This window comes from Protopterus annectens, chromosome 13.part0 (assembly GCF_019279795.1).
Source record: "Protopterus annectens isolate FY-2018-M chromosome 13.part0, PAN1.0, whole genome shotgun sequence".
Taxonomy (NCBI): domain Eukaryota; kingdom Metazoa; phylum Chordata; order Ceratodontiformes; family Protopteridae; genus Protopterus; species Protopterus annectens.
Genome location: NC_056747.1, coordinates 1,209,785,786 through 1,209,805,251, shown reverse-complemented (window position 1 = coordinate 1,209,805,251; position 19,466 = coordinate 1,209,785,786). Strand labels below are relative to the sequence as shown.

Below are 19,466 nucleotides of genomic sequence, written 5' to 3'. Positions count from 1 at the left end.
GCCTTCAGCAACACCGACTCATCCTCAGTGGGGGCTAGGGACTGTCAATCACCCCTCTGTTTCAAGATCTCCAGGATATCTGCAAATGACACTTCCTCAGAGGGGGATCATGGGGACCCCTCTGCCTCATCCAAATCGGTGTCAGAAGTTAGGGATTCCTGTGGGGAATCAATGTGCCTCCTCTTGCACAATCTCTTCCTTGGAACCTCATCAGAGGGGGCTTCTGGTGTGACCCTCTGGGGCTGGCTGAGACAATGGGGCTCTACGCTTAGGGTAAATCGTGGGGGCAGAAACAGAAAGAGGCCCTTTAGGGGAAGGAGAAGATGCCTCCGATGAAGTAGTTGTCTGAGCAGACAATACCTTCCTCATAAGGTCGACAGCCCCCGAGCCCTGGGCCGAGGACTCCTCCGGTTTCGAAGAATGCGGAAGCATCACCGACACCGGAACCATTGGCTCTGACCCCGAGGACGGAGCCAAATCAATTTGCGCCGAGGCCCCGAGAGGGAGAGTCGGCACTGAAAATTCGGTATGACTCTCGGTCCTGGAACCAAGGAGAGATCGTCGGCTCCGCTACTCCCCTACAGGCTCCGAAGGAGTCGAAGTCAATGGTGCTGATCATGCAATGGACAGGTTCGGCACCGAGGGCTCCACTAGCATCGGATCGTCTTCTCCCGGCTCCGAAGACTGGGCAAGTCTCGAAGGAGGACCTGTTGGAGACACGGGGAGGGCTTCTAGTTTCGACACCAATTGAGACGAAACCGCAATCAGCTTGGAAAGGGCTGTGTTTTCCATTAGTTTCTGCATGACATGATCCACATCAGTATCAGATAAGGGTCTGGAAGACCAGGTCGAAGGGGCCAAAGAAGGCACCGACTGAAGAATCGACGGTGGAGGTAGCTCCGACACTGGTTCCAAGACCTGGGGCTCTGTGAAAGATAACCGTTCGATGCTCTGCCCCGAGGTCTGTGGAACCAGCGAACGAATCTTTGAAGATGAGCTCGGAGCCGATGACATGGGCTCCGACATCTTCGACCCCTTCGGAGACTTAGAAGCCTGGTCGGACTTCTCCAAGGCCTCCTGAAAGTCAGGTTTAAGTAAACCCCTGTCAATAAGCTTCCTGCGTCTCTCTGTCATGACCCTCCTGCTAAAGGAATGACAGATGGAGCAAACCTCCTGCAAATGGAGAGGGCCAAGGCAGTAGACGCAGGAAGCGTGATTGTCAGTGATGGACATTTTCTGTCCACACTGACATCTCTTAAAGCCGGATTTGGCTTTCTCCGACATTGGTACAATCAAGCTCAACACTGAAAAAAACAGTGAAAAATAGAAAAAAATACTAGCCAACAATAACTATATATATATAATATGAAATACACACAAGCTATTATACCACTACTAGGATAAGTCAGAAACTAGTAGGCCGAAGCCCAAACCTATGAATCTAAGTATATATATATATATCTAAATATATGATACAAATCAAGAAAAATACACACACACACTCTCTATAATATCTATCTAGGCTAAAGCTAAAACATTAAAGATTTTTAAAGAAATTCTGCTTATCTCCAAAATAAACTAAATTGTTCGCTGGCCCGAGCTCTCCTCGACCGATCTGTTGCAGCGGCAAACTAGATCTGAGGAATAGCAGGGAGGATTGTGGGATATAGTCTGGTCTCGAGCTTCTCTAAGATGCAGAGCTTTGCAATGCGGCCGACTCAGAGCCGATGAACGGCTCCAAACCCATGTGTAAGAACAAACGGCGAGATTGAACACTTTCACATCATATTTTAGCTGTTCCCTTAAAGTAGAATCACACTCTGATTTATCTTGAATCATTTTTCCAAAGAAACAGTGCTTTATAAATTATTATTACAATTATATTATCTCGGCCAAATGATAAGCATTTGAAAATATTCAAACTAAAAGCCAGCACTGTAAAACTATATCTTTCATTTGCTTCCCCCATAATTTTGAATAATACTTCTATCCATAACTGACATTCTGCAGCACAGAATTTTCAGGCACAATCTTAAAGTTCACCTCATTGCAACATCAAAATGCAAATACTCCAATTATTATTCTTTTTAGTAGACCAAGTCTTACGTCTTTATGTCTTGTACAAATGCTGCTGCAATCATAACAAGAAGCTTTTTTATGTATGCAGATGTGTCAAGAACCATCAAGTGCTTTTGTACAGTGTAGCTGCATGTATAATTCTTTGCACTTTCCTTGTGCAGTTTATTACACCTAGTACTATGCAGCCGTAAGCAATATAGTATTAACCATATTCTCTGTACTACACGCTATTACTCAGAGTGATTTATTTTCACATACTGCTTATTAATATGCTTTTCAAAATGTTTGCCATAGCAGTGGCCCAGGTCACTTCTTAACAACAGTTGGTCCAGTGCAGCAACAAAGCCTAGTACGATTCTAAGCTTATATGTATCAGGACAGTTATTTCAATGTGTAAGTCAGAACATTATTTGTTAGTCTTTGTAATTATAACCAATCACTATGATGTACTGACAGAAGCTTGAAGTTTGGTAATAATTAATGACCTAAACCAAGAGTGCACCTTTAGGCAATAATGCTTTTTCTGTTGGATATGGGCAAATTCTTGTCTATTTCTTGTATGTATCTACAACATTTAACTCTGGAACATTTACTTGCGGCTTTCATCTGGCACTGCTGTACTGTCAGGATTGTTTCACTGACATTAACAAGAAGCTGCTTGTTAGGAGCAATCATTTAGAATGCTGTTTCTGTTCTACCCTACAAGCAACTATACATCCAGCATAAAAATTAAATAACAGAAAGAAGCAATCTTGTTTTCCTACACTGTCAGAAGCTAGTAGTCTGATAAGGACACTGTGATGAGGACCTGGAGGCACAGCAAAGAAAGAGAGACAGAGTACTGCAGTTCTTAGTGCTAACTGCTTACTGAGAGATAATCACTGCCACATATCTTTTAGTTGGTCACAAACTAATACAAACCACCAAGAAAAATTCTTAAGTTGCCCTCACCCCAAGTATTACAAATAACTACAAACAGTAGATGGTATCTTTATTCTTACCTGATTGCAAGGCAATCTCCTCTGGTTGAATGTGAGAACGTGTGCCAACTGCAGCAACAGTCGTCAGATTTTCAGAGCTCTTAGAGACTCTCCTATGAGTCATGCTGTTCCTTTTTGGTAAATTGTGCCTCTGTGTTGCTGTAAATAAATACACATCACTTCTAACTTAGGTAAGAGCGATAGGAAATGAGTCAACTACAATAAGTCTTTTAGCAAAATTTCGATGCACTCTTATTATAGAAATACTCTTTTGCCATTTCATTTAACACACGTATAACATTTTCCCAAAAAGAAAATATTAAAAGTTTCTGAATATTTTCCATAAATTAAGCAAGTTACCTCTTATAAATATAGCACTGCTATATTCACCTACTGCTTTTTAAACGTGTTCTTCAAAACTCTTTGGTCTCTTTGGTTAAGCACGGAGAATGTTTGCTGGTAATAACCTTTTCATCTCTGATGCTAAACAGTGGAAGAAACTTTCTGCAGAAAGGTCATGGTATACTTTCTAATTCAGCTTTACTATGGAATGCAAAATGTAATGTGTTCTTTTTTTACCTTAATCATACTATGTAAATGTTTATCTCACACAGGCACTGAAGTGTTCAGTCAAGATTCCTTTTTATTTATTTATTTAGTAACTTGGTACATTGCTTTTTTTGGTAAGTTCACCTTGATAATGGATTACATTTGATGGTAAAAGATTAGACAACCTCTTCAAAACAGTGTGGATATACCACATATATACAGGCAGGAAGGATGCTGGGTTGCTATGGGCAGGTGAAAAGAATGAAGGGTCAACATCTAATACTCCACAGACAGAGCACTGCAATATCGGAAATACACACAGTATCAAGTGCAGCTTTCATAAAGTAATACAAGCTGCTGGCCAGAAAGCATTGACAAGCTCTCCAAATAGAAACCTTTTACTGCCTGTGCCATTTTTCACTTTGCATGTTCAAAGGGACAAATCCAGTCCCCCTAATAAGAATCAGCAACATCACAAAGCTTAACATGTTTGACCTAAACTTATGACTTCCTAAAGGAGATTTTAATTGTAGGATAAACTATATTTATCTTTGGACAACATCTGCTATCAAATCAGTCAGAAACAATTCACAGATGCTAGTTTATCTTTGTGTTTTTATATATTCCTGTCATTACTTTTGCTGTAATCTTCAACTGTTATGTCATTTCTCCTTTAAAGTTACCCAGTTCCATCTGTTTTCAAAGCAATCTATTAACACTCACCAACACTTTAAAGCGATTTGTTAAATTAAGTACTAATCACTAAAATATTATAACTTGCCTTATTTCAGTTTGGGGTTTATCACTGCTTTAATATTTATTTATTTATTTATTGGTTGGTTGGTTTGCTTTGCTATACAGGTAGGTGGAATGGACTTAGTGGTCCCTTTTCAGCCACAACCAGTTACAGTAAGATAAAATGAGATATAACAACAGTGTTGCATGAGTACGTAAAAAACACGCATTTCAAAACACAATTTTTAGTTAGCACAAGCAGCAGCAAAGACTTTATTAGGCAATGCACCAGGGTCTCCATATTATTCATATTACAGCTGGTCATGAACAGGTTCTGCAACTCCCCACCACCACACAGGCACATACCTTGTTTTAGTACCATGCTTTAGAACACCTGCACAACACTAAATTAAAGATGAATTCCTCTCAGATGGACTGCCCTGCTTCCTGGAGTGATGGTAACAAATCTGAAGTCTCCTTATAATGCTTAATAGCAGTATGCACCATAAAGAATATCATGATCAGCCAGTGAGTGGGACAGATTGGCTAGAATGTGGAGACAGCAGTAAAGGACGGTGGGAAAGGATATTTAAAATAACACCTAGGATGTCATAGTTTCCATACAAAGGCAAAATGGTATGCATCACATCAAGAGAAGTAGCAATCTGGGATTAATCATTAAACACATGAAGTCTTGACACAGTAGAACTCAGCATCAAAGGTAAACAAGATGCTGGAAAGAATAACTAAGGAAGGTGGTAAAGGGGAGACCAAAGACTCTAGGACCACTATACTCAGCAGTGAAGAAGCAAAATTCTCACTGCATGTATATATGTGCACAGCACTGGTACTCAGACTGCAGAAACAGTAAAAGTCTGTTGGAAAATCTCATGAGACAATTTTGAAAACCGTAAGAAGTCCGAAACATAAGGCTAGACTGGAGCATTGACAGGAAAGTGAATGGAGGCATGAATCAAAATGTGCAGATAATAGTAAAGGATAAAACTGAGATAAGGACATATTTAAACTATGCGGCATCCATGAGTAAATTAAGGAGAGAGGTTTAGAGGAATTATGTCATCACAGAGAGAAGGTGCTGCATACTTTCAAATGCAGTGTCAAAAGAGGTAAACTTTTTAAAAACACAGGGCAAACTGAAAAATATTTTGCTACACAAATTAAAACATTATAGAGGAAGGCATGAAGATGATACAAGCAGGTCAAGCTTTGGATCTTATAATGTAAAAAGAGTATTTAAATCAAATGCAAATGGTCCACCTTTGCAGGCATCTTCAAATGTTCAGATACATAGTCAGGAAAGATGTTTTATCCACTGTCCATATGCCATTCAGTAAAATTCCAATCCAGTCACTTGTAACACTGGACTGGAAAAAAAAGGTATGCAATATGATTTATCAAAGATGGAATAACGCATAAACAATATTGTTAGAAAAATATATTTCTAATTTTAAGACTGTGATTATGTGTATACTTCTGGTTAAAACATACAGTATTAAAAGATGAATTTCACAGATCCTTCAGTCTAAAGGTGCGTGTTTACTCCTGGATGTTGTCAATCAACAATGTTACGTAGTAAACAAATGAAGAAAACTGCAAAGCCCTGAATTATGTATGTTTTTGTAACAAGCTACAATTCTGATTCTATATCAGTTGCAGTTCAAGACTTCAAACAGAAGAAAAATATTTTTTGTGAGTCATCTAGAATACTACATTTGTACCATGCAGCACTTTTTACCACTGTTAAGGAACAACATGCTGTCTTCTCTGCAGGTAAATAATCAGCTCAAAATGTATTCTTTGCACGTTGAGTTGAAAAGTATGTCAGCAATGCATGATTACATTTATTGGTCAGTTCTGACTTGTTTAGCTTCTCCTCCACATGCTTTCCTTGCTGTTCTCAGGAATAAATGAAAGTTGACAACTACTCACCTGTGCTTACAAGGTTGAGGCAAACACCATTTCTTTCTTGCTTCTTTATGGGTACTGCAACTTTCCGCCTCTCAGTATTTGAATGCCTCACTATTAGGGGAAGCTGAGACACTGTTTTATTCCTCTGTGATAATGATGATGATGATGATGCAGTACTGTTCAGGTGTCCCTTGCAGGTGGCTGATACCTGAGAAAGCATGAAAAACAACCTATTTTCATACTCCTTACTACTTTTACTGTGCAAGACAAATGTCAACAGGGAGAAGAATGGAGCAAGCAGTCATTCATGGCAATAAGAAAGATACCAGACATTTGTGTCACATCTTCAAGCCACACAGCACTGGGTGAAGATCTATGAAAACATTTCTCTTGCCTTAATACAAACAGTCTTTTCCTGACACATACTGCATATAACTACAGAAAAGGGAAGTGTATGCGATACACTGTAGGTACATCTGTACACCCTAACTATATACATACATCCAGAAATACTGTTTTCTAACAATTCAGTTACCTAAATTTAATGTGACATGCTACCTCAGTAACTATTTATTTATTCATCTGTACACCCTAACTATATACATACATCCAGAAATACTGTTTTCTAACAATTCAGTTACCTAAATTTAATGAGACATGCTACCTCAGTAACTATTTATTTATTTGCCAAAAACAATCTGGAAAAGAGTATGCAATTTCTTCTGCACAAATATCACTAATCATCTGCAGACACAAACCTGCAGCTTATAAAGTGCACAATCACCAATCTTTATCTCTTTGCTCCACCCAACCCCTTGGAACCATGCTTCTCGCAGCCTCTACTGATTTACTGCAAATAAGTCAGGCAGCATACATGCAGCATTAAGAGACTGTCACAGACAGGATCCCTCATAAACTGCTGGTGAAAAAGTATTTCATATGGTATGAATGGTGACTGTGGCTAACTTTCTTCAACAAAATACAATAAACTGTTAGCCAGAATTACTATTACAGGGAAAAATATGATTTAAATGCATGAAAAGACAGTGGCAAATAAATCTAAGGCATTTTATATCAAGCAGCAACATGACATGAGAAAGATACTGCAAGATCTTTGTGCATATCAATGTCAGGCTGCTGCAGAGGTTACTGCAGCTGTCCAGCTACAACACACTGCAATCTTAACAAGAAAATAAGCATTAAAAAGAGATTTAATCTACTTACGCAGTCTCCTTGATGCAGTGTTAGGCGCTTTCAGCTTGCAAACTGAAGCTGTTCTTAGCAGAGTGCAAAAGCAGTATCCATAGAAACACGAGGTATGCAGATGAATTATCAGAGATTCAGGTATTGAAAGTTTGGAAATAGAACACATTCAGATGGGAGTACGTGACTTCCAAAAAAGGAGGCCTAATCTGTTGCTATTAATATAGTCTCATTTCCACTGTTTCAATCTGAAGCAGTCTCACTTCTGAAGATTAAGTCAGACAGATGCTACAGATTGTTTTCTTAACTGTGTTTGCAGTCACAATGACATCCTTCCCCTGTCCTTGGTTTGACATAAATTCTGCTCCTGAAACTCAGTCCAACAGGTTTCAGAATGTAGACCCCCCTCAAACATATAGTGATTGGTTTCTTCTGTGAGAAAAAAATGCATAGCACAATCCATGCTTTCTCTCTGCACCTCCCTTCCCTCCCCTCCTCAGAAGAAATAAAAGGGAAATTGCATTTTTAGCTGACATTATCGGGCCTAACCCTAATATGCTAACCCTGTTGCCAGTCTGTTAGGGTAAAGCTGTGAGAAGAATCCAAAAGCCAGAGTCATATGACTTCACCTAGAGAATTATATTCAGTCTGGAGTTTATGATAATGAAGGAACAAGACAGAAAACGGTCATTACAAATGAGAGTTTTTAACAAACGTTGCTGGGCAAGCAGACCACATCCTATGAGGATCAGCTGGTTGTTCTTAACATCTATCCGTGGAGACAAGATGAGAACTGCAATTTTACTGGATTTGTATGCACATTTTACAATGAAATTTAATGCAGGGCAAGGCATGCTGCTGATGATTACGTTTCCCTATACCTCTGATTAATGATGCAATATATGTAAGCCTTTACACAAATACCCAGAAATGGTTTATTATGCTTACAAAGTGTACAGCTTCAAGGGTAAAAAATATGTAACTTTCTCAAAAGAATAAATAATGTAAGTACTGAAAACCTGAAAGGAAGAGGAAAACAGTTAACACAAAGTATGACTGAAGGCCTGGGATAATAGCAAATACAAAAAGATACAAAGAAGTTTATTTTCCAGGAAAGGGTGGTGACACCATCAAAAGTTATGCATGTGTGTGGTAGAGAGAAAATGTACTCCAAAATTTAGTTAAACAGTGAAAGAACAAGGGAAAAAATCCACAGTCTAGGAAGGACTGGTGAGTGAGAAATGCACAGAACTAACAGCTACATACGTTATTGGGTACAGTAATATAACCATCTCCAGGGAAGTCCAGGTCTGCTTCTTTTGTGAAAGTCACATTTTAACTGTGACAAGAGTTCTGAAGAGCCAAGCCACCTTCTGTGCTAATTACCTAAAGAAATCTCTTGGCTTCCAATACATATAACTTTGCATCTGTAACATAAGTATCTCAGATATGGCCATTAAAAACAACAAATAAATCTCATTTAGTCCACTCCTGATGCATAAAATAATTAAAAAATGAACAACTATGTAAAGTTTACTGGGTGTGCATATTAGGTTTTCATATATAAATACTAGAGACAGCTTTATTTCTGCAGAATGTTAGCTGAAAAAGAAATAACTGTCATTGCATTATAGAATAAAAGTAAAAAAAAAAATGTCATAAGTTGTTTCCTACAAGGTGCAAAAAACAACTATCCTATTTAGGCCACATTGCCATTAGAATAGTGTTCACTCCATGACCCAAGCAAGGCAGGACGTAACATGAGGGTAGCCAGCTCCATTGCCACAAAAGGATAAAAGCCTGACTATGATATGACCCAGACATCTGTTGGAAATGGTGTGGGGAGAATGGACATAACTGTTCTTAGAGGGGAGAATAGCAGACCATGGCTGTTCAATGAGACAAGGATGAGAGGCAGTGATGCAAAACATGGACCAGGAATGATTATTCTGCCAACAAGCCAAAATCTCAGGGACATGGGAATGTACACTTGCAAAGTGAGGTTATAATGGTGCCTGTAGTGATGCAGGCTGCTTGTCACCTCCCAGGGGAGGTATTAGGACCCCTAATAAATGTGCCCTCACCACCAAGTGCCAGCAAGGGAACAAACCACTATCTTTGAAGCCCTTGCCCTCAGTGAAGAAAACCCAGGACAAGGGAACACATGTGCTTAGTTGATATGAGGAGTTCTGATGCTTGGCTAGCGCAGTGGGGAAAATGCATACAGACAAAGAAAATAAAAGTAAGATGTGTGTTGATGGTTCCACCAGCAGCAGCCGGTATTGCCACATTACCTACTGCTGCAGTGACAAATGCTGTTCTGGTGCAGACACTATATCAACTTTATAAAATATTTTATTCTAAATGTGTCAAAATATACTTTGGGTTGATAGTTTCCTGCATTTTCTTGCCCCTATATACCTCTATACAGTGAGGTATGCTCTCCTACAACCCTTAGTAATTACATGCTGTAGGTGGATTGGACACTCTAAATTGGCCCTAGGCATGACTGCGTGCATGTGTGTGCCTTCTGTGGAAGGCTGGGTGCCGGGCTGGCAACTCAACACCGTAAAAACTCTACTGCCAATCATGAGTGGACAGGTGATCAGCTCTGGCAACCCCTAACCGGGAAAAAGCCAAATGAAAAAGAAGAAGATAAGTTATTTGAGGCAGAATGGAATGACTTCTGGAGACTGTTATTAAGTAGGTTATCTATAAAGGGACAAATGAAATATAAAAAATATGAAGACAGACTGTGCATGAGTCAAAGAAACAATCAAATGTTTTTTGTTCTAGTGTCTGGCAAAAGATTCCTAACATACTTAAGTTAGATACTCTAAAATAAGTTAAGACAGATAATATATTATATGGGTTATATGACAAAAAAAAATTGAAAAATAATTCAATGAGAAGTGATAAAACATTGTTAAGGTTTATATGGAAAGGGAGGTGTAATGTAACATTATATAAGAAAGAGCAAGTTAAGAATGATGTGATAAAGAAAATATAAAAATCAGGGAATGTGCATTACAAAGAATGACAAGAATGATGTGATAAAGAAAATATTAAAATTAGGGGATGTGTATCATTTGCGACATAAACAGAACATGTTGGAGGTATAGGTATGGGTCTCAGAGATTACCCCTTCTCTGGAAACGGCTAAATAATCATGTGAAGCAAAGTTCATGTGTAACCCTATTTAAATATAACTTAGACCCATAGAAAGAAAATGGCAAAGTTATCACAGTTCGCACCTATTTCCTTAATCGTGACAGTAAAATTAGTTGGGGTATTGACACATCAGCAATATTTTGGTAAAGTTGGGCTTAAAATGGCTTTCATGCTGATTGCCTAGTAACTACCTATGCAATCCCCTTCTCTTTCTAGAAACCAATTCCAACAACACACAACAGTGCATAAAAACAGAAATTCTCTTACCCCACTGACTTCCCATCTTTGCAAAAACAGACACTGCATATAAACTGTCAGTGTAAGGGAAAGAAATGATTACCATTTGAAATTTCGGGACCCATACAGTGAGTCCTGAAATATGAAAACTGAATGGCCGAAATGGCCGACTTACATATACTAAATCTGAGATGACATGTCGTGGAATATTCCCTTTTCTCTGAGATATGGCAATCTTGGAGTTGGTATATATAAGTTTAGACGAGGTGTGCCCCCTCTCCCCCTGCAAAAAGAAGCTTTAAGGAGAAGAGTAATTTTCAAGATTCACTCCTCTCCATTTATTTCAGTTTTTTCCCCCGGCTTATTGGCACTCCACATTTTGAGTGCTGACATTTCAACAGGGAGATGAAAAAACATCTATTTGTTTAAACTGAAAACACACTTTAGCCTGGAAATATTCATACATTTTGCAACATTCAACTAATGTCGCAAAGTGAAGGTCAACAAAATCTAGGTCAATGTAAAGTACAGCTATACAAGTTGCATTTACTCATAACTGTAGATGTTCAAATTTCTCACTGCTGCAGTAGCCCTTAGGCTATATGGGTTGTTTCCTTGCCCAATAAACAACTGGCCAGCTTCACAAAGTTCTTGCTCCCCCACCCCCCAAACCCATACACACACACGCACACACACACACACACACACACACACACACACACACACACACACACACACACATACACACACACACAGACTCGCAAACATGCACGTGTATATATACACACACACACACACACACACACACACACACACACACACACACACACACACACACACAGAGCTTCATCTGACTGCTGGTTTGCTAGACCCATGGAGGGAAAACAGCAGTCAAATTTCTTCAGGACTTTCTTACCCATACAGACAGACAGAGAGAGAGAGAGAAAGAGAGAGAACAGCCTAATAGTCTTGAACAAATAAACAATGATAACAACGAAATATATAAAGTAGAAACACAAAGAACCCCAATTTATATCCCATCTGCAACTATATACAAAAGTAGAGAGGTGGAGGGTGGGTGCAGTTACTGCAGCAGTGAGGAATTTAAACACTTACAGTTATGGGTAAGTGCAACTTATACAACCGTACTCTGTTCAACATTCCCACTTCTGCAATAGCCTTTAGTCTATATGGGTTGATTACCAAAGCTTATCTATCCTAAGAAGAGGAAGGGTGCAGATTCAGAAGCCTGTGGAGAATGATCCTAGCAAAGCTCGACCTGGACCTTGAATAGAAATCCAGTCTGTAATGTTTTGCAAAGGTATGCATGGACGACCACCTAGCTGTTTCCAGAATGCTTCTAGAGTCCACCCCTTTCCAGTCTGCCACTGAAGAAGACAAGGCATTAGCAGAATGTGCCTTGATATTGCATGGAATGGATTTGCCATGGTGGGAATAACAAAAAGCAATAGCTGAAGACAACCACCTGGAAATGATCTGTTTAGACATAAGATGTCTATTTTTGTCCCTTTCTTAAGAAATAAATAGCTGAACTGCTTTTCTAAAGGCCCTACTACTGTCAAGATAGTGCCTAAGCTGCCTATGCATGTCCAGATTATGCAGAATCCTTTTTCCCTATTTTTTTAGGTTCTAGGTAGAAACAAAGGAAGACTGATGGCTCGAATCAATATAAACTATAAAACCATTCTGGGCATAAAAGAGGTGTTTATTCTTAATGGGACTGCTTCTCTGTGGAATATGAGGTAAGTTTTAACACCATGAGAGCTTGCAACTCAGATTTTCTTCTTGCATATGTCAGAACAATGATGAGTACATTTTTTCAAGTACCTTAAATCGGCTTGATGAGCAGATTCAAAAGATGACAGTCAAATTTTCCAACAAAAATTGAGATCCCAAGGAGGAGCAACCTCTTTACGAGGAGGTCTCACGTGAAAAATTCCTTTCAGAAATTGTTTTACCACAAACAGAGAAGAAAGAGGAGGATCCATGGAGGAATAAGAGAGGCCAGAGGACAGCAACCTACATAAATATTTGATCACCAGTGATACAAAATCCCTGATAGGCCCCTGGTTATTGGCTAGGCACCAACTAGAAAATTGCTTCTACTAAACTATATATGATTTTCTATGAGCATTTTTTTTGCCTCCTTCAGTACCTGGCTCATGTCCTCATGAAATAAGTGCCTAAAAAGTATCAGAATTGAATTATCCACACAGAACGTTGAAGGTGATGGAGACTAAGGTGCATCAAACTTCTCATGTTTGTGTGAGTAGATCTAGTCTGTGAGGAAGCTTGTGGTATTTGTCCTTGGCCAATGTTTCCTGGGGCCAAAAAAAGAGTCACCACAATGATTTTTGTGAAGTCCTTCTGAACCGTCAGAATTACCATGGATATCAGTGGAAAAAGCATAAAGGAACATTCCTGTCTATGGGAATGAAAATGCATCTGTTTTCCACACTTGCTTGCCATGGTAGAATTTATTAAAGGACCACTACGGGCAAATGATGAAGAAAACATATATTTTTTATCTTGCCATGATTTACTACACCTCCCAAAGCTGCCTGCAGCAAAATAAGTACTCATTCCTAATTTTATTTTGTTTTTACTCTTGTCTGCCGTCATGGGGGCAGACATCGTGATTCCTTTGGAAAGCTAAATCTGTCCCATAATGCACAGACTGAGAACAAATAGCCTATCATTTGTTGTCAGACCAGACTTCCATTCACTTAGAATGGAACAACTAAAAAAACTGCCAAGTTTGAGAGTCTGCAGCTCATGTGTCATTGACTGGTATGCGCTGAGTTTTACAAATGTTGTTCCTACTGATGTACTACACATTCTCTGAAAGAAACTTGCAAAAGTGTCAACAAATTACTGAGATAAAAAGACTTTTCACAAGGAGCAGTTTTGCAAGTTTCAGTTCCTGGCCAAGTTACTCCTCCCATCTCCCCTCCTTCAGTGGGCTACAGTCTCACATTTCCAGCTTTACTAGGTTCAACTATTTAGTCAGCTTTGCATGATAATAACATAAAAAAAAATCTGTTCCCTTGTATGTCTCTATGCCGCTTCACTTCTGAATAGCATTTCCCAGGAATAAATAAAAAAAAAAAAAAAGAAGCAAACGCATCACTCCATAGTTTAGGCCAGTCTATCCATTTAAAATGTGCACAGTAAAATATTCAACTTATAATGCATTTTGGCTGCTGACATGGTTATCTTTACATAGTTATTCTCTTATAGTATAACCTGAATTTATGGTATTTAATGATAAATTTTACAACAGTTCTCAGTTTCTTAACAATGACCTCCCAAGCCTCTGATGTGACCTAGTACTTTTCTTACTGTTGCTTTATCTAGTTTGTCTTAGTTGTATACCTGTAGCATGTCTCTCATCCTCTCAGCAACAGACTCCTGGAGAAAACTTCCAAAGCAGATACTTGTATTGAAGGATTAGCAGCAGCTGTAGCAGTGAAACTACACTCTAAAACAATGCACTCAAACATAGTACTGACAACAGGGGAATGTACATGTCTGAATCAAGCAGTGATGAAATTGCTAGGGACTTCACTGAGCACAATTTTACTCTTAATCTCTCCATTTCATAATCCATAACATTCGCACCACACTTACAAAGGCACACCTCCACCTTCCACAAACACAGCTACCCATACCCACACAACATACCAGTCAAATTTAAAGCTTTTCCCACCTCTCTGCAAAACACTGTTGTAATGGCTTTGGCAAACAAATGAAAATTATGGGTGTTGGTTCAAGGCTCCCATCCATATCTCTCAACAGTACAGATTTTTGTAGAAAGTCCAGATTTTTTGTCTGTTTTTCATAACATTGCAGTTTTCTGTCAAATCAGTTGCAAATCATTAAACACTGAAGTCAGAAAGTTGACAGGCATTTGATTTTCAGACGTCATATCCTTAAGAAAATTCACTCTAATGCAAAACCTGTATATCAACTTTCTAAGTTTATAAGTGCAATATTTATAAATTGTCCCATTTGTGGGCCTTTGTCCCTTGTTATTTATGGCCTTGTCCAGATTTCTTGTTCTATAATGTTGAGAGTTATGCTGCCATCCCTTCCTACTGGAGCCAGTCCACTGCAATTGCACAAGTGTCCCCCTCAGCAGGGCAGCAAGCAGGTATCAGTGCAGATTTGCTTTATAGTTCTTTTACACCACACACACACGCACACACACACACACACACACACACACACACACACACACACACACACACACTGTAAGTCCTGTTGTCCATGTAATTTCTTCTTTTCCTTGGTTTCGTTTCTCTTACTTGTAATGTAGCTTTTACTCATTTTTTCTCCTGCCTCCCATATCTATCCTAATTATTACTTCTAACAAATATTTTTTCTCACTTTTTCTTCTCTTCCCCTCCTCCTCTTTATCCACTATTTGAACTTTTCCACTCTGACATTTGCTTTATGGGTAAATAATGAACTGTCACCCTTATTTCAGCACATTTCAATGCTACATAATATTGTATTTAGTCTAATAATAGGTTCATAGGTAGGTACTAGGCTATCGGCCTAAGGGCCTAAGTAAGCTTAGCCAACAAGTTTCCCTGGCTTATGCCACCCAAGAAAGTTATTTTCCTGTGCCACTGTCAAGCAGAGCCACAGAAGTGATTCCCGGGGTATATTTTCCTATCTCCCATCCACTCAAAGATTTTTCTTGAAAAGTGCTAAAGAGGAATTTTGCTTGACATAGATGGGTAGCTTGTTCAAGAGTATGGGAAGTCTCTGGGACAGGAATCTATCTCTCCAGCATGTCCTGTTTATTGTGGTGACAAGGTTTAGGTCCCTAGAGTGTGTAGCTCAGAGGGACTGGGATTTCTTTAGGTGTAGCATGTCTAACAGCTCTGGGTTTGACATAGCTTTATATGTTGGGCAGAAATCACCTCGGAGTAGGCGATATGCTACGGAGTAAAGCTGGAGGTTTTAGATGGTCAGTGTAGGGTATCTGTTTGAGGCCAGTAATCCTCTTTGTGAGGTACTTTTGCGGCCTTTCCAGCTGCTGCAAATGTCTTGTAAGGTACATTTCAAAAGGGGCGTTGCACTCTGTAATGGGTCTAATGAGTGTCAAGTAAAGGGGAACAATGACCTCTTTTTTTCCTGAATGAGAACCCTTTTGTGATGAGGTGTGCCATGTAGAAGGACTTCCTGACTACTGTGGTGATGTGATTATCAAAGGAAAGACTACTGTCCACCAAGGTCTCATCACACATTCAGTGTTAAGTAGACTACCACCTATGTGGTAGCTCATGGGTACAGAGTTTTTACCAAAGGGGATGACAGTGCACTTTTTGGCCTCGAGTTTGAGGCCATGGCTCTAACACCAGGCATCTGTCTCAGTGAGGCACTTCTGTAGGATGTCCACATCATTTGGGGACTCGACTATGGCTCCTAGTTTGCAGTCATCTGCGAACTTCGTTAGCCAGAGGCCTTCTGTGTTAGCCTATACTTCAGAGAAGTAGATAACAAACAGGAAAGGTCCCAGGACTGAACCCTGTGGTACTCCACTTGTCACTGGTTTGATGTCAGATTTGGAGTCTGCAACTTTTACAGTGTGGGTTCTGTCAGTGAGTCAGTTGGCAACCCATCTTGTGATGTAGGGTTTTATACCTAGTTTAGTGGGTTTAGCTATAATTCCAGAATGGGGGATGGTGTAAAAAGCCTTGGCGAGGTCAAAATAGCTTGTGTGAACCACCTTAGCCTCATCGACTGCCTTAGAGAAGTCGATTACGTTCAGGATGCATGATCTGCCTTTCACAAACCCGAACTGGGTGGGGTCCAGAGTTTGGAGGTTACCAATGTCTTTGTTTGAGTTCCATGATGATATCTGACAGAGCTTAGTGGTAAATCACTTTGGCTATGGTGTGCAGGGTCCTGGGTTCGAACCTTGCAGAGGCTGTTTATTTTTTTTCAATCATAACCTCACCTCAGGTTTTGTGCCTGCTGAATGGCGCACAGTGACTGTTATCCCACTCCTCAAGGGGGAAGCCACCATGGACCCCGGGAACTACCGCCCCATTAGCCTGATGAGCCTGGTCTGCAAGGCCATGGAACGTATCATCATGGAACTTATAAACAAATACATTGGTAATCTCCAAACTCTGGACTCTACCCAGTTCAGGTTTGTAAAAGGCAGATCATGTCTCCTAAACCTGATAGACTTCTTTGAAGCAATCACCAAAGCCATAGACAAGGGTAAGGTGGTTCAAGCTAACACAGAAGGTCTTTGGCTAATGAAGTTCGCAGATGACTGCAAAGTAGGAGCCATAATCGAAACTCCTAATGATGTGGACATCCTACAAAAGGGCCTCACTGAGACAGATGCCTGGTAAGCCATGGTCTCAAGCTCAATGCCAAAAAGTGCATTGTCATCACCTTTGGTAAAAACTCTGTACCCATGAACTACAACATAGGCGGTAGTATACTTAACACCAAAAGTGTGATAAGAGACCTTGGGACACAGGTGGACAGTATTCTCTCCTTTGATAGTCACATCGCCACAGTAGTCAGGAAATCCTTCTACGTGGCACACCTCATCAAAAACGGTTTCTCATCCAGAAAAAAATAGGTCATTGTTCCCCTCTACTCATCACTCATTAGACCCATTATAGAGTACAACGCCCCTTTTGGTATGTACCTCACAAGACATCTACAACAACTGGAAAGGCCACAGAAATACCTCACAAAGAGGATTACCGGCCTCAAACAGATGCCCTACGCAGACCGTCTCAAAAAACTCCAGCTTTACTCCGTCACATATTGCCTACTCAAAGGTGATCTCTGCCTAACATACAAAGCTATGTCAAACCCAGAGCTTTTGGACATGCTCCACTTAAAGAAATCCCAATCCCTCTGAGCTACACACTCTAGGGACGTAAACCTTGTCACCACAATAAACAGAACATGCTGGAGGGATAGATTCCTGTCCCAGAGACTTCCCATACTCTGGAATAAACTACCTATCTATATCAAACAGAGTTCTTCATTAGCACTCTTAAAGAAAAATTTTGATTGGATGGGAAATAGGAAATTCACCCCGGGGATCACCTCTGTGGTTCTGCTCAACAGTGGCACAGGAAAATAATTTTCTTGGGTGGTAAAAGCCAGGGTAACTTTTTGGCTGGGATTGTATAGGCCCCAGGGCCGATAGCCTAGTACCTACCTATGAACCTATATGTTCCATGGCCTTGCAGACCAAGCTCATCAGGCTAATAGGACGATAGTTCCCGGCATCAGTGTTGGCTCCCCCTTTGTGGAGTGGGATAACTGTTGCTGTGAGCCATTCAGTGGGCACAAAGCCTGACGTGAGGCTATGACTGAACATGGTGCTTAGGTGGGGAGCCAGTTTGTTCTGAAGTTCGTGTAAAACGCAGCCTGGGATGTTGTCCAGTCCCATGGATGCTGTATTTTTGGCTTTATAGAGTGCAGCTTTTACCTTTGTAGTTGTGATTACAGGGACTCTGCATTCTTCCTGTATCAATATGGGCCCTTTAGGGTGTGAGAGGGTGGTAAAGTTAGCACTGAACCTATCTGCCAGAATGTTGGCAATATCAGTTGGTTCTGTAATTTTCATGCAGTTGTGCTGTAACTCGGAGCAGATGTGGGTGTTGCCATTGAGATTCTTGACATAGGTATAGAATGCTTTGTGGTTGTCCTTGGAATCAGTGGCGATTTTATTTTCATAGCTAGCTTTGGATGCTCTTATACGGGATCTCAGCGTCTTACTGAGGCTGACCAGGGAGCTCCACCACTCATGGAATATTACTCTCTTTTGCAACAGTTTCTTCCTTCTGTTGTACAGTTTGTTTATGGCAGGGGACCACCAGATTAGCTTCCTTTTTTTGGAGGATAGCTTCTTGGTTCTGTTTGGGATAGCACGATCCATGCACTCGTGTAAGTGCTTATAGAGTGCATTTGTGTAGGATTTAGCAGTCGTAACTGTATTGGCCGTCTGCATGGGTGTCATGAAGTTCTCCACTTCTATGTTAAGAAGCATGAAGTTGGCTATGGAGAAATTTTTTACCGTGGTTTCCTTAATGTGGAGTGGGGGCGGGATGTGGATATCTAGGGTGATTAGCTTATGGCCGGATCTGACCAACAAGGAGTTGACTTCGGGTGTGGAACACCGGTCATTCATGTTGGTAATGACTAGGTCTAGGATATTGTTGCCCTTGGTGGGGGTGTGGATAAGTTGATCCAGGGCACTGGAACTTATGAATTCCAGAAAGCGTTGAGCGAAGGAGTTGGTACATGAGTAGTTTTCCCAGTTAATGGTGGAGTAGTTGAAATCGCCCATTATTAGGGTGTTTGAAACCTAATATTTTCCAGTATATCAATTTATTTTTATTTATTTATTTGCAGTTGGTTTACCAGGATAGTCCATTGGGCCAAATGAACCCATTTTCAATGGAGTCCTGGGGAGAAAAGCTCCAGATAAGGTTACAGTAAGATTTACATCCATATTACAATAATTACAAGAATTTTACAATTAGAGCATACAATATGTGGTAGACAGAG

General features: G+C 40.1%; 1 protein-coding gene across 2 annotated transcripts in view; it reads right to left on the bottom strand.

The window, feature by feature from the left end:
- The window catches only part of MARCHF10 (membrane associated ring-CH-type finger 10), a 564,123-nt gene that overhangs the window by 56,720 nt on the left and 487,937 nt on the right, over positions 1 to 19,466 (bottom strand). For both annotated transcript variants that reach the window (XM_044055213.1, XM_044055214.1), the window contains exons 4-5: positions 6,294 to 6,480; positions 3,081 to 3,218 (exon numbers count right to left, since the gene is read on the bottom strand). In XM_044055213.1, the coding sequence (XP_043911148.1) occupies positions 3,081 to 3,218; positions 6,294 to 6,480 (325 nt within the window). The remainder of the gene's footprint in view (positions 1 to 3,080; positions 3,219 to 6,293; positions 6,481 to 19,466) is intronic.